The 11,565-nt window shown below is 40.6% G+C and overlaps 1 protein-coding gene across 1 annotated transcript; it reads left to right on the top strand.

The window, feature by feature from the left end:
• The first annotated feature begins 3,252 nt into the window (after nucleotides 1-3,252).
• On the top strand, nucleotides 3,253-11,493 carry htr6 (5-hydroxytryptamine (serotonin) receptor 6). The gene is made up of 3 exons (XM_059334022.1): nucleotides 3,253-4,799; nucleotides 7,434-7,568; nucleotides 10,830-11,493. The coding sequence occupies exons 1-3, from the start codon at nucleotides 3,903-3,905 to the stop codon at nucleotides 11,184-11,186; spliced, it is 1,389 nt and encodes a 462-aa protein (XP_059190005.1). The 5' UTR covers nucleotides 3,253-3,902; the 3' UTR covers nucleotides 11,187-11,493.
• Nucleotides 11,494-11,565: the final 72 nt, after the last annotated feature.

Below are 11,565 nucleotides of genomic sequence, written 5' to 3'. Positions count from 1 at the left end.
CAGAGCTTCCCGGTAATACTCAAACAGGTAAAAGGCTTTTCAAATGTGACACATGTTGAAAAGATTTAAGATTAAGTCGTAAAACTAAAAAGTACTAGCCTGGGTATACCCAGACTGCCTTGCGCGCTCGAATTTGATTTCGAACCTCCAGGCGGTCTGGAAACTAAGCGATTTAGCTAGCCCTGTTTTAGGGATCCAATCACAGAGCGGGGAGGGACGGTGAGACGATGACGCGTACTACTCGGCATTTGGAAGCTTTCCGGATCCAACATGGCTGCTGCAGACGCGAAACTCTCTTTAGCTGTAGACGGGGTTTTAAATAGTTTAGAGCGAAAGTTGAAAGGCGAAAGGTCTCTCGGCAGCTCCGCTGTCCCCCGGCTGGTAGCCAGATCACCGGTAGCGGGGCTATTAGCGCCGCACGGGCGGTTTCTGCGGCTCGTTGCGCCGAGCCGGTGAGACCGCCGGTCACCGCCGGTGATCTCGCTCCGAATCGGGGGACAGCGGAGCCGCCAGAGACCCGCAGCAGCTTGTTTATTGCCCATAAAATCAGTGGATGTGTGTGGCAGAATGACATGAGGGGGAATAAAGCGTGAAAATAAATAATCTTGCAGAAAGCGAGAACTGGAGAAGCAAAGCAGCAGCAACACTCTCTCACAGACACACACACAACAAACATCCATCTCTGTTGCTCTACTACGTCATCTGGTATATCTGATCTGATTGGCTAAGAGCTACCTACAGACGCTTTGATAGACATTCTAAGCGTCCAATAAACGGCTCCGGAGGATCGTAAACCACACCTCCTCTACGGAGAAAAGCATTGAAGGTGTCCAGACCTAATCTCCAATGAGATTTGGTCTGGTGTTAGCCAGGCTAAAAAAGTACAGTAATTTCTCCACAAACTTTCATACAATCAGACTTCTTTTTCCAACCAGTTTCGCCCCCTGCTGGCCGTTAGAAAGAATGCAGGCTTCTGCATATTGATACCCCACTGGGACATGGTAAACTGTAACCACCGCCTGTAGTTACAGAATACAACTAAGTCAACAATTAAGTAAGCAAGCAGATAAATAGCTATGAAGGATTAAAGTTCAGGTTTAAAGTGTTACATCTCCCTACTCTATGAAGTAGATTATTGCTGCATTTGGCCTCATATTTATTAGGGCCTCGGGGCAACCGCACCGAGCACTGGTCCCATACAGCAATAGCTGTAGGGACCAGTGCTCGGGGCACCGTTATACTGTTGATTTCTTCTTCTTCCTCTTCCGGACGCAATTTCATCCCGCTACTAGTCCTACAACTTCAAGAGTTGCAGGACAAATTATATATCAAAACGTGCGGTTTGATCGGGATCGGTGTGCTATTACTTTTCTCTACAGAATATGACTTACGTCGCGAAAAACTGCCCAAAATTTTGCATTGAAATGAATGGGACGGCCGACAAAAAATGAGCGAAAAAGAACAATAATTGGAGATTTTTAAACGTCTACTTCTCCGGCACAATTTCACCTAGAGACTCCATTTAAACTTTAAACAGTAGACACAAGTCTTGTGTATTGGTGCATTAATCCACGTTTCGATAGGTCATATAGTTTTTTATCAATCCCTGTTCAATGACCATGATCATTTTTGGAGAAATTCTGAGATTATAATGGGTGTATATTGCACGGAATGTTTGTGTCACAGTGTGTGACATCATCGCCAGAGTGTAGAGGGAGAGAAAAAATTTTCAAAAAATAAATTTGAAAACTGCGCTCCAGGCCGCAAATTCCACTCTACATCAATAATTTATACATAGAAATGTAGGAAAATTCGTCTTCTCACTCACAATCCTCTGGTAAAGCTGTCAGAGTTATAGTTTTGGCGTACAACGCACAGATGATCCACCAACACCACCAACAGCCTCATTGGGTCCCATATTAAAAACGCAGGAAGATTTCGGAAAAAAGGAAGATGGAACAGTTTTTTTAGATCGCTCTAACAAAGCTATTTTTTAATTTTTCTTTAAAAAAATCATATGTAAACGTTCAGGAAGAACTCGGGGCGCTCAAAGTGAAGTCGGATCAATGATAGGTATTATGGTTTTGCCAAAAATACTTTCTGTTCGAGGCCAGAAATTCCAGTCCACCTCTGGCTGCTGTCACTCTTTCATTAACAGGTGTCAGTTAATTCTGTTGATTGCCTTTGATCTTTGATGTGATTACAGTTACAGATACACACACATGCGCGTAAGCACGCACACTCCTCACACATGCATACACATGCTTCAAACACACACACACACACACACACATATTTTGAGGTTAAAGGGCATAGTTTGAAATCTCTGAAGAATCTCATCATCATGTACACACACCGGCAGTAGCCCCCGTGGCCCTTTCAGAATTTCCCCAGAGGAAATTTTCTAGTTCACTATACAACAGCGCTTTGTAGCATGGTTTAAATAACCATCTGTGTGTTAATGCCTGTGTTGTCATTCGGTTGGTACATTCTAGCATCTACCTGCACACTGCTCTTTCACTGGTTAACCTAACGCAAGCAGTGGTGGTGAGCAGGACAGGAGGCCAGATCCAGAATTTCTCAATGAGGGAAAAAAGTAATTACTTTATGTGGGAAAATCATGTTGAACAAAATATGACTCATAACGAGTATTTTTTTTTTTACTTTAAAACCTGTCTGGGGGTGACTTTAAGTCAAAAAAAGGTTCCACAAATCCAAGATAAGTTGTTAAAAAGGGATGGATACGTGAACATTTTCCATAGCACGGACTGTAGAGTAAAAAAAAGCTTAATTACATCGAGTGTTATTCAGTCCAATAAATTATTTAAACGTGGAAAAAAATCAGAGGGTGACTTCTTTTTATAGATATAATGGACCTGACTACTACTGCTCTAAAAAAAAAAAAAAAAAACTCTATCTGTAAAATGTTCACATACTATAAGAACAAAAAGCAAATGCAATGCACAAATTCACTTTATAATGTCTTGCAATAATGCCATAATAGTTGTACCTCAATCATTAGTTAAAAACACCACAACCAAACATGGAAAAAGACCACCCACACCAATTCCTATGAAGAATTAACATTTCTTGGCTGTGATTGTGCATGATTATGCATTAACAGCTCAATGCTTTGACACTCTCCTTCTCAGAAGCTGTGCGCTCTGGCTGGGAGGCGCGCTGGAGTGGCCGACACAGGGATTATCAGGAGCGGGGGATATAAAGGCAGCATTACAAGGACCATGATACCTGTAGAGCACTTATGAAACAGAACCTTGCTTACAAATGACTGCTTTACAATCTTATATCGGTTTCTGCTCGCTTATGCTGTTTGCCAGAATAAAAGGACTTGTGAAAGGCAGCACAGCTCCAGCTCAGCGAAGGACTTGCGGAAGCTGAACAATTCCACTTCTGCAAGATAGCGGTATGATTCTGAGAATTGGTCCTTACTCTCTTTATCTTCAGTAGTTCCTCTCACCGGCACGGCTCTCGTATGCCTTGTCGAGCTCATCTCTCTTTGTGTGCCCTCCTCCACTGACAGTCATCATTGTGACATGCTGCTTCGAAACCCTCTGTCAGCCATCGGATGGCTCATTCTGGCTCTTAGCTGTGGATGAGGAAGAGACATGCTGGCCAGGATGGAGAGATGAGTGCAACTGTATCTGGTGGCAGTGGAAGTAAGCCCAGGGCACCTGGATGTATTCCTGCCAAAGGGAGAGGGAGATATTTACCCCTGGAAAACAGTCAACAGGGATGGGGTTGGATGGCATCTCACCACAAGACCTCTTCTTTTTAGCCAACAATGCCTCTAAAGTAAGAGCTTAGGCAGCAAAGCAGAATTTTGTGTCACATCTAGTGGTGCCTGAAGAGGAACCTTGGTTCATTGATTGCCAACCAGCACCATGGCTGACTCTTACTCCGTAGGAAGCTACAACAGCAGCTCCCCCGCCGCCAGTGCTTGGAACATCACTGGCAGCGGCCCGTGGTTGTTGGCTTTCATGCTGACTGTCATCATCCTCATGACAGTCTGTGGCAACATGTTGCTGATCGCCGTGGTGTTCGCCCATCGTTCTTTGCGCTGCACCTCAAACTGCTTCTTGGTGTCTCTGTTCCTGTCCGACCTCATGGTGGCTCTGGTGGTCATGCCCCCGGCCATGCTCAACGTCCTGTGCGGGGCCTGGGTACTGTGGCCCGCCTTTTGCCCCATTTGGCTCTGCTTTGACGTCATGTGCTGCAGCGCGTCCATCCTCAACCTGTGCGTGATCAGCCTGGACCGCTACCTCTTCATCATCTCACCGCTGCGCTACAAGCAGAGGATGACACCGCCGCGGGCGTTGCTCCTGGTAGGAGCTGCTTGGGGGTTGGCAGCGTTGGCCTCCTTCTTGCCCATTCAGATGAAATGGCACAGTTTGGGCCACTGGAGCGGACACCCATCGGTTCTCAGTGGCAATATCAGCTCCTTCTCTGGCACGCAGCACCCAGCATCCTACTTTCACCTGTCACCATCTGGAGGCCTTTCCTTTCAGTGCCGCCTGCGGGTCACCCTCCCCTTCGCCCTGGTAGCATCAGTACTCACGTTCTTTTTGCCCTCCAGTGCCATTTGCTTCACTTACTGTCGGATCCTTCTGGCAGCGAGGAGGCAGGCGAAGAGGGTCGCGGCACTGAGCCACCCACCCCACCCACATCCCTCTTTAGGGGAACCCTCCAGGCCTCCCTCACCTGGGGTTGCAGCAGGGCAAGCTCAGCAGGACGGAGATGACTGCAGCCACCAAGAACCTCCTGTGTCGCAAAATGTACCGGTAAGAAACAACAAAACAAATCAGCCATCGCAGATATATACTAAATGTAGCTATGAGGATGAGCGCTGAATAAGACTGTAAAAAGATAAATAGATTTCTAAGCAAAAGCCCAAACTGAAATGCCTCCAGAAACTCAGCAATGGTGCTAAAATAGTAGTTTGGCCTTAACGAGAGTAGGAGTTGAAAAGGTTGATTCTGTGAGTGGAGCAGGTGGCACAAAGATAATTACCAAATTACAGTTATCCATCTATTTTAAGAGTTCTTAAAAAATGTCTTGTCCTTGACATTTTTCAGGTTTTACATAATCCTGTTCATACCTGTCTCATGCCGTTCCCTTAAAATGTCAATTATACTGTTAAAACCCCACTCCTAAGTTCAATATTACCTAAGTGCAGCAATTATGTTAATTTCTTCATTATGCATGCTTCAAATATACAAAAAGCTGGTTTTTGGCGGTTGAATTTGCATTATTTTAACCTCTCAGAGACCTAAGTTTTTAGTCTAGACCCACTTGACTGTCTGCGTGTGCTTCATTATAAAAAAGTATGCTGGAGTTGACCTAGTTTGGAAGTATATCTGAAAGTATGACTGACTTGGCCCAAGCTCAAAAAAGTTTTTTTGTGCAAACTACTATTTGTTCAGCAGTGTGGAGTCTATTTAGTGTGACTATTTAGTGATTAATTAGTCAGTTGACTTAAAGTTTATTAGTCATTATTAGGCTGTAAATAGAATCAGAAGAGTTACATTCTTGTTGGTATTTGAAAAATGTTTGGCTCTTCATTCATGAAAGAAAAGTAGAAGTTGAGTGAAAAGGGAAGAAGTCTAAAACCTGAGTATAAATTTAAGAGGGAAAAGTACAGGCAGTGCCCTCGTCCGTAAGGATAACAGTCACATAGTCTGTCACATTTCCCTGCAGTAAAACTACACACACACACGCGCGCAAAAACACACACACACACACACACACACACACACACACACACACACACACACAAGAACAGACCGTTAAAAATTATTTCTTTTCCCATGTCCCATTAAGTAGCTTTGAAAATATTTTTCCATTCAACACAAATATTTTGTATCAGATTTTCATTGAAGCCAAGCAACACCCAGAAGAAGTGTAATATTCAAACATTTCACACTGTGGCTGCACCATTCCATCAAATGGAAATATTCTAAATATCTTGTGCATAATTTTATAAACATATTCCCCAAGATTAAGCCAGACATATTTGGTATCTTTAGGAATTTTAGGATCTCCACAAACATTTTAAAGGCATACTATGTTGGAATAGTCGCTTACTGTAAAAGTAACCAAAATGCTTTGTCTGCTTGCCGTTTTTTTTTTTTTTTTTTTTGGCGATGTTTCTACTGTTTTGTTTGTGCCCAAAGGGTGATGCTCAAAACAACAAAATGAAGAGAGAAAATACAGGCAGAGCGCAGAGCTTTTGACATAATAATAATCGACAACAGACTATATTTGGGCTATTTTAAGCATTTTTAGGCATTTTAAAATTTTACCATTTTTGAAAGAAATTGACATATGACCTTTTTTTCAAATTTTTGACATCCTATAATATATTTTCTGTAATACATGGGTTTTTTTTCTCTGTGTGTTTTGGACAAACTATACTCCTACATGTATCAAGAGAGTGTAATAAGAGCATTTCAAGCATTTTAGGGCATTTTAAAATGGTATGACTTTTTTTGTAAAATTTTCGACGTGCTATAGTATGACTTTTTTTTTCAGTTTTTTTGACATCCCCATAATGTCATTTTTGGACAAACTATACTACTAAATGTATCAACAGACATACAAACACTGACACACACTTCTAGTTGGTCATAAGCAATGAAAATCTTGCACAATATACCTTTAATTAATGGATGTGGGTTTCAACAGTGTTTGACTGCACAGTATACGTTTGTAATGACGAGCAATCAGTCAGTGTGTTCATAGCATTAGCTAAGCTAACTCTCGGTAGCTTAGCTATCCATGTTCTTGTTGTAAGCTAAGCTAGCTAAGCTAATTTCATTTCACAAAATGACTGATGTTTAATTAAAACTGGGCGGCTTTAAGCAAACCACAAACTAAATGCATAAAGGGAGCCAAAATGTATTAAAATAATGTAATTTGCTTGCTTAAGACATGAAGAGAAGCATTATTATTATTTTTTTTTGTTTTTACAAATGTATGCAAAGGTACGATGATGTATTAGGTCCAAGTATGAAAAAAAAAAAAGGACCTGGGGGAGGGGGGTAATATTTAGAGAAAGAAGTCGCAGATTTATGTGATTTACGGCAATGTCTCTTTAAAGTCCAGATACTTATGATAATATGGTGATTCTGGGCTAAAGCCACGAGTACCTCCTTATGCTAAATCCTATTGCTAAGTATAATTTGATTAAGTCACTAATTGCAGATATAATACATGGCAGACTTTTTGTTCTCATAAATCTGCTACTTTTTTCTCCTAGATTTGCCACTTTTTTAATCCAAATATTCCTCCCTCCCCCGGGTCCGTTTTTTTTCATACTTGGCCCTAATACATCGTCGTACAAAGGAGATTTACTTTGTGTATTTATATGTAGTACTCTACTAGGACTAATTTGTTTTGTCCTGTACCACCCACAGCGGTCAGTGAACAGTGAGCGTCGTCTGGCTCACAGGCAGGGTCGGAGGGCACTGAAGGCCAGTCTGACACTGGGAGTCCTCCTGGGACTCTTCTTCAGTGCTTGGCTGCCCTTTTTCATCACCAACATGGCTCAGGTCAGTAAAGAGGCCAGACACGGACTCTGACACAGGAATGTAATCAGTGAAAGTAAAAAAAAAAAATACAGGTAACACGACATGCTAACTAATACCACTAATGTGTATGGAAGAGAATTAGGGCCAGGTAGGAGAAAAAAATAAATCATTAATAAAATGAGAATAAAGTCGAGATACAATGTCATGAAAAAAGTCGTAATACAATGTTTAGAATAAATTTGAAATGCAATGTTGACAACATATGTGTATAATATATAATACAATATATGTAAAAATAAATGTTTTAAAAATCACATAAATTACATAAAAGCAGATTTTATGTTAGCCTACTACCAAGAATAGCAAATTAATGTCTAAATATTGTGGTTATCGCTCATTTTATGACATTTATGAAAATCAGGTTGTAGCTTGCAGTCTACCTAACTGTTCGGAAAGATGTTTCTCTGAAAACAATGTTACTCTGATGACTTATTGACACAAATCTGTGAATATCTTTACAACTTTACTGAACACAAAAAGTTTACTTTATTCTCGTCATTTTGACTTTTTCCTCGAAATCTCAACTTTATTCTCATCATCTCAAATTTATTCTTGTCATTTTGACTTTATTCTCCCTTGCCGAAATGCCCCTAATTTCAATGTGAGCCGCCCCTAGCAGCCATTTAAAAGCCAGCGAAGTAGCGAGTAGTCACAAGTGACAAGAAACATAAGCCCCTTTCATAGTGTGGTCCCTGTTGCTGGAAACTTCTGTACCGGCTTTTCGCCTTTGGGCGTTCATAGTGATCTTGTGAAGGCGTGATATTCTGCAGTCCAGCATCGCGGAACGAGGTGCACAGTAGCAAAGTTAGCTCTGTAGCAGTACAGTATGTATGTGCTGCAACAGTATGTGTTTCACTTAGTGATCTCTGTTTGTTTACAACAAGCACAGGACTCAATGGATGCCATTCCGGTTTGTTTACGTAAAAAGTAAAAAGCGGCAGACGCTGTGCACAGTTACTACAGCAACCTGTCAGATCAGTCAATAATGTGGCCCAGTCTGAACAGAGCCATATCTGATATCTGGACACTTGCTAAAAACAGTGTGGACAGTCAGCCCTAAAAATCAAATTTGAGTAGGAATCACATTTGAATCAGATTCGCCTGCAGTCTGAACGCAGCCTAAGGGATTACGCGACGATCGAAAACCATATGTCACCTACGGAGTCTCATAAATCCCTCTTTTTTGTAATGGAGACTTGCCAAGTGAGCGGCCATTTGAGAGGGCATGGCCTGAAGCTTTCCCAGTGGCCACTTTTTACCCTGATGGAAACGGGCCTAATGAATAAAAAACATAATTCTATTCAGTTCTCATTCATCTGTACTCTTTGCTCTTTGCAACAATTTCCCAGCACCATTAAAAAAAAAATCTGAAGTTGTTTGTCTGGAATAGCTCTCCTGTTCCATCTGAGGCACGTGTTGTTGTTTTTTTTTGTCAGTTTTCTCACAAATTTATATACGTGTGGTGGGCAACCGACACAGTGTGAAATAAATGCAGAAGAAAGAAAGAAGAAAAAACACACTTGGATACCGATCTATTTTTGTATTGGCCAGCCTCGGCGTCACAGCCTTGCCAAGCTATCCGAGGAAATAGATTGGCATTTCAGCTTCGTGCGGCTGACTCATTCCAAAAAGCCAGAAAACAACACACTACAGGGCCGTTTATAATTCTTTTTTTAAAAAGTTGTTGATTTTTATTTGATCAGACTGAGCACACACACTCATGAGTCAGCGAGCAAACATTGATGGCCCTGAAAAACCTCGGCGAGAGTAAATGAATGTCGAAAAACAGCTTAATCTAAATTGGTAATGACACTTGTCCTGTTTTTCAAGCTTTCAATGATCCAGTCATTTTGATTTCCCATCTGTGCCCTCTCGCTTCTCCCCTGCATAACATAGAGCACAGAGACTTGACTGTGTCTGCGCTCTCCTTCCTTTTCACACTCAATGTGGTGTGTGAAACGCACCCCTCCTTTCTGTCCTATTCCCACCGCCTCCCCGTCTCATCTTGATAGTATTGGAAGCTCTCCTCTAACAGCTGTCTCCTCCTTCACTGTCCTTTCTCTCAAAACCATGTTCAAGATCAGTGGTTTTAAACAGCCGGGCACTAATGTATTTCTAAGTTCTTCTCAGAGAAAATGAGATGATGTGAGAAGAGTGATGGACAGGCCATGTTTTTTTTAATTTATTTTTTTCTGTTTGTTTCAGACTCAGCTAAGCCAAATTTATTTGGGCCCAAAAGGCACAGGGAAAGTAAATACATAAATAACTATTGAATTAATAGGCAGTAAATAAGGTTTTGATTGATTTCCCCTTGATTTCACAATAAAAATTCATGATTTGGCAAAATTTTAACATTGCACCCACCCAAAAAAAACATGATTTAGGAAAGAAAGAGCTATCTGCTTTTGCAAATTAAGTTTTTTTTTCTTTATCTACTCATAGATATATATTTTTTATTTATTTATTCCAGTTTATTTCACAAAAAGATAATCATGAACTAGCTTGTTCTTTTAGGATTACCCACAAACACAGAAGGTAGAAAGTAGTAAATCGATTTTAAAAAATGTGGAATACATTTTAAATAGATAAATGTGCACAATTAGCTAAAAATAAATTATTTTAAGTGTTGGGAAAAAAACATAAATCAATTAATGGACAATATAATGATAATAATAATAAATAAGGTTTTGATTGATTTCCTCACAATTTGTCAAAATTTAAATGATTAATCATTAATTTAAATAATTACGTGTTGCATAAATCAATAAGTGGGAAAGTGTCTTCATTTCATTATTATTATTATTTGTTAGTACATAAATAAATGAAACGTGCACTCTGAATGAAATTTTTTTTGCCAAAAAGTAAAAAATAAATAATATATAATAAACAGAGAATAAATAAATAAATAAATATATATTTTTGTTCTTGTTATTTGCCTAATGAAGTTTTTGAACAAAATTATGTTTACATTCTATGCATCCTTGAGGTCTGACAGATGCTTTCTGCATAAAACTATGTATAATCTTCATTTTAAATATTTTAAATTTAGCAATGTTTACATGGATTTTTTTTGAATGTCTAATTTGCAGAAAACAAAACAGCAGCAGGAATGTTTGTTGTCATAAAAACACTATTATGACAAAATCACTGCTATCTCTGTATTTATCTCAATCTATTTTCTGTTTTTTTCTGACCACTATACTCTCCACTGTCTTCATCCAGGCAGTGTGTGAGTGCATCCCTGTGGCGCTCTTTGACGCCATCACCTGGCTGGGCTACTGCAACAGCACGATGAACCCCATCATCTACCCGCTGTTCATGAGAGACTTCAAGCGAGCTCTGGGGAGGCTCCTGCCCTGCTGTTCCTCACAGTCGCCCAGAAGACCGTCCCCAGCTCTCTCCCTGTCCCTCCGCAACTCAGGAGAGCCCAACATCATCAGTGACCCCCCCTCTCCGCTGGCCTCTGACCCCACACACCCTCCCGCCACCGCCACCGACGCCGTCAACCTGCTGGATGCAGAGCAGGCTGGCATTGAGCTGCCTCTGCTGCTGCCTAATCAGGTGGACACGCTGGATTGAATAGCAATTAATATAAATGCTAATATGTCACGTCAAGTGATTCGAGACAGGCAATGAGACTCCAACAGCAATTCTTAATTTACTCACCATGAGTTGAGATTAAATTAAAAAAAAGAGAAAGAAATTCATTTTTTTTTTTATCGTTGCAGATAAATGTCCATGGACACAAATTCACTTATTCCATCTTGAAATGTGTGTTTCTTTCCAATTATGAAATGTATTGGTGCACTACCAAGATAAAAAAAAAAATCAGGGACTTTTTCCAGTATTATCAGTGCCGGTATATAATGTAACTAAACCCTTCACATTAACGTAGGTGAAATAGAGGAGATAAAAGGCCTTGAAGAAGAGACATTCACTTCACATTATTACCCTCCGG

The sequence above is a fragment of the Centropristis striata genome, chromosome 5 (genome assembly GCF_030273125.1).
Source record: "Centropristis striata isolate RG_2023a ecotype Rhode Island chromosome 5, C.striata_1.0, whole genome shotgun sequence".
NCBI classification, from domain to species: Eukaryota; Metazoa; Chordata; class Actinopteri; order Perciformes; family Serranidae; genus Centropristis; species Centropristis striata.
The sequence above is the reverse complement of the archived record's forward strand: the minus strand, read 5'-3'. Positions and strand labels throughout refer to the sequence as shown.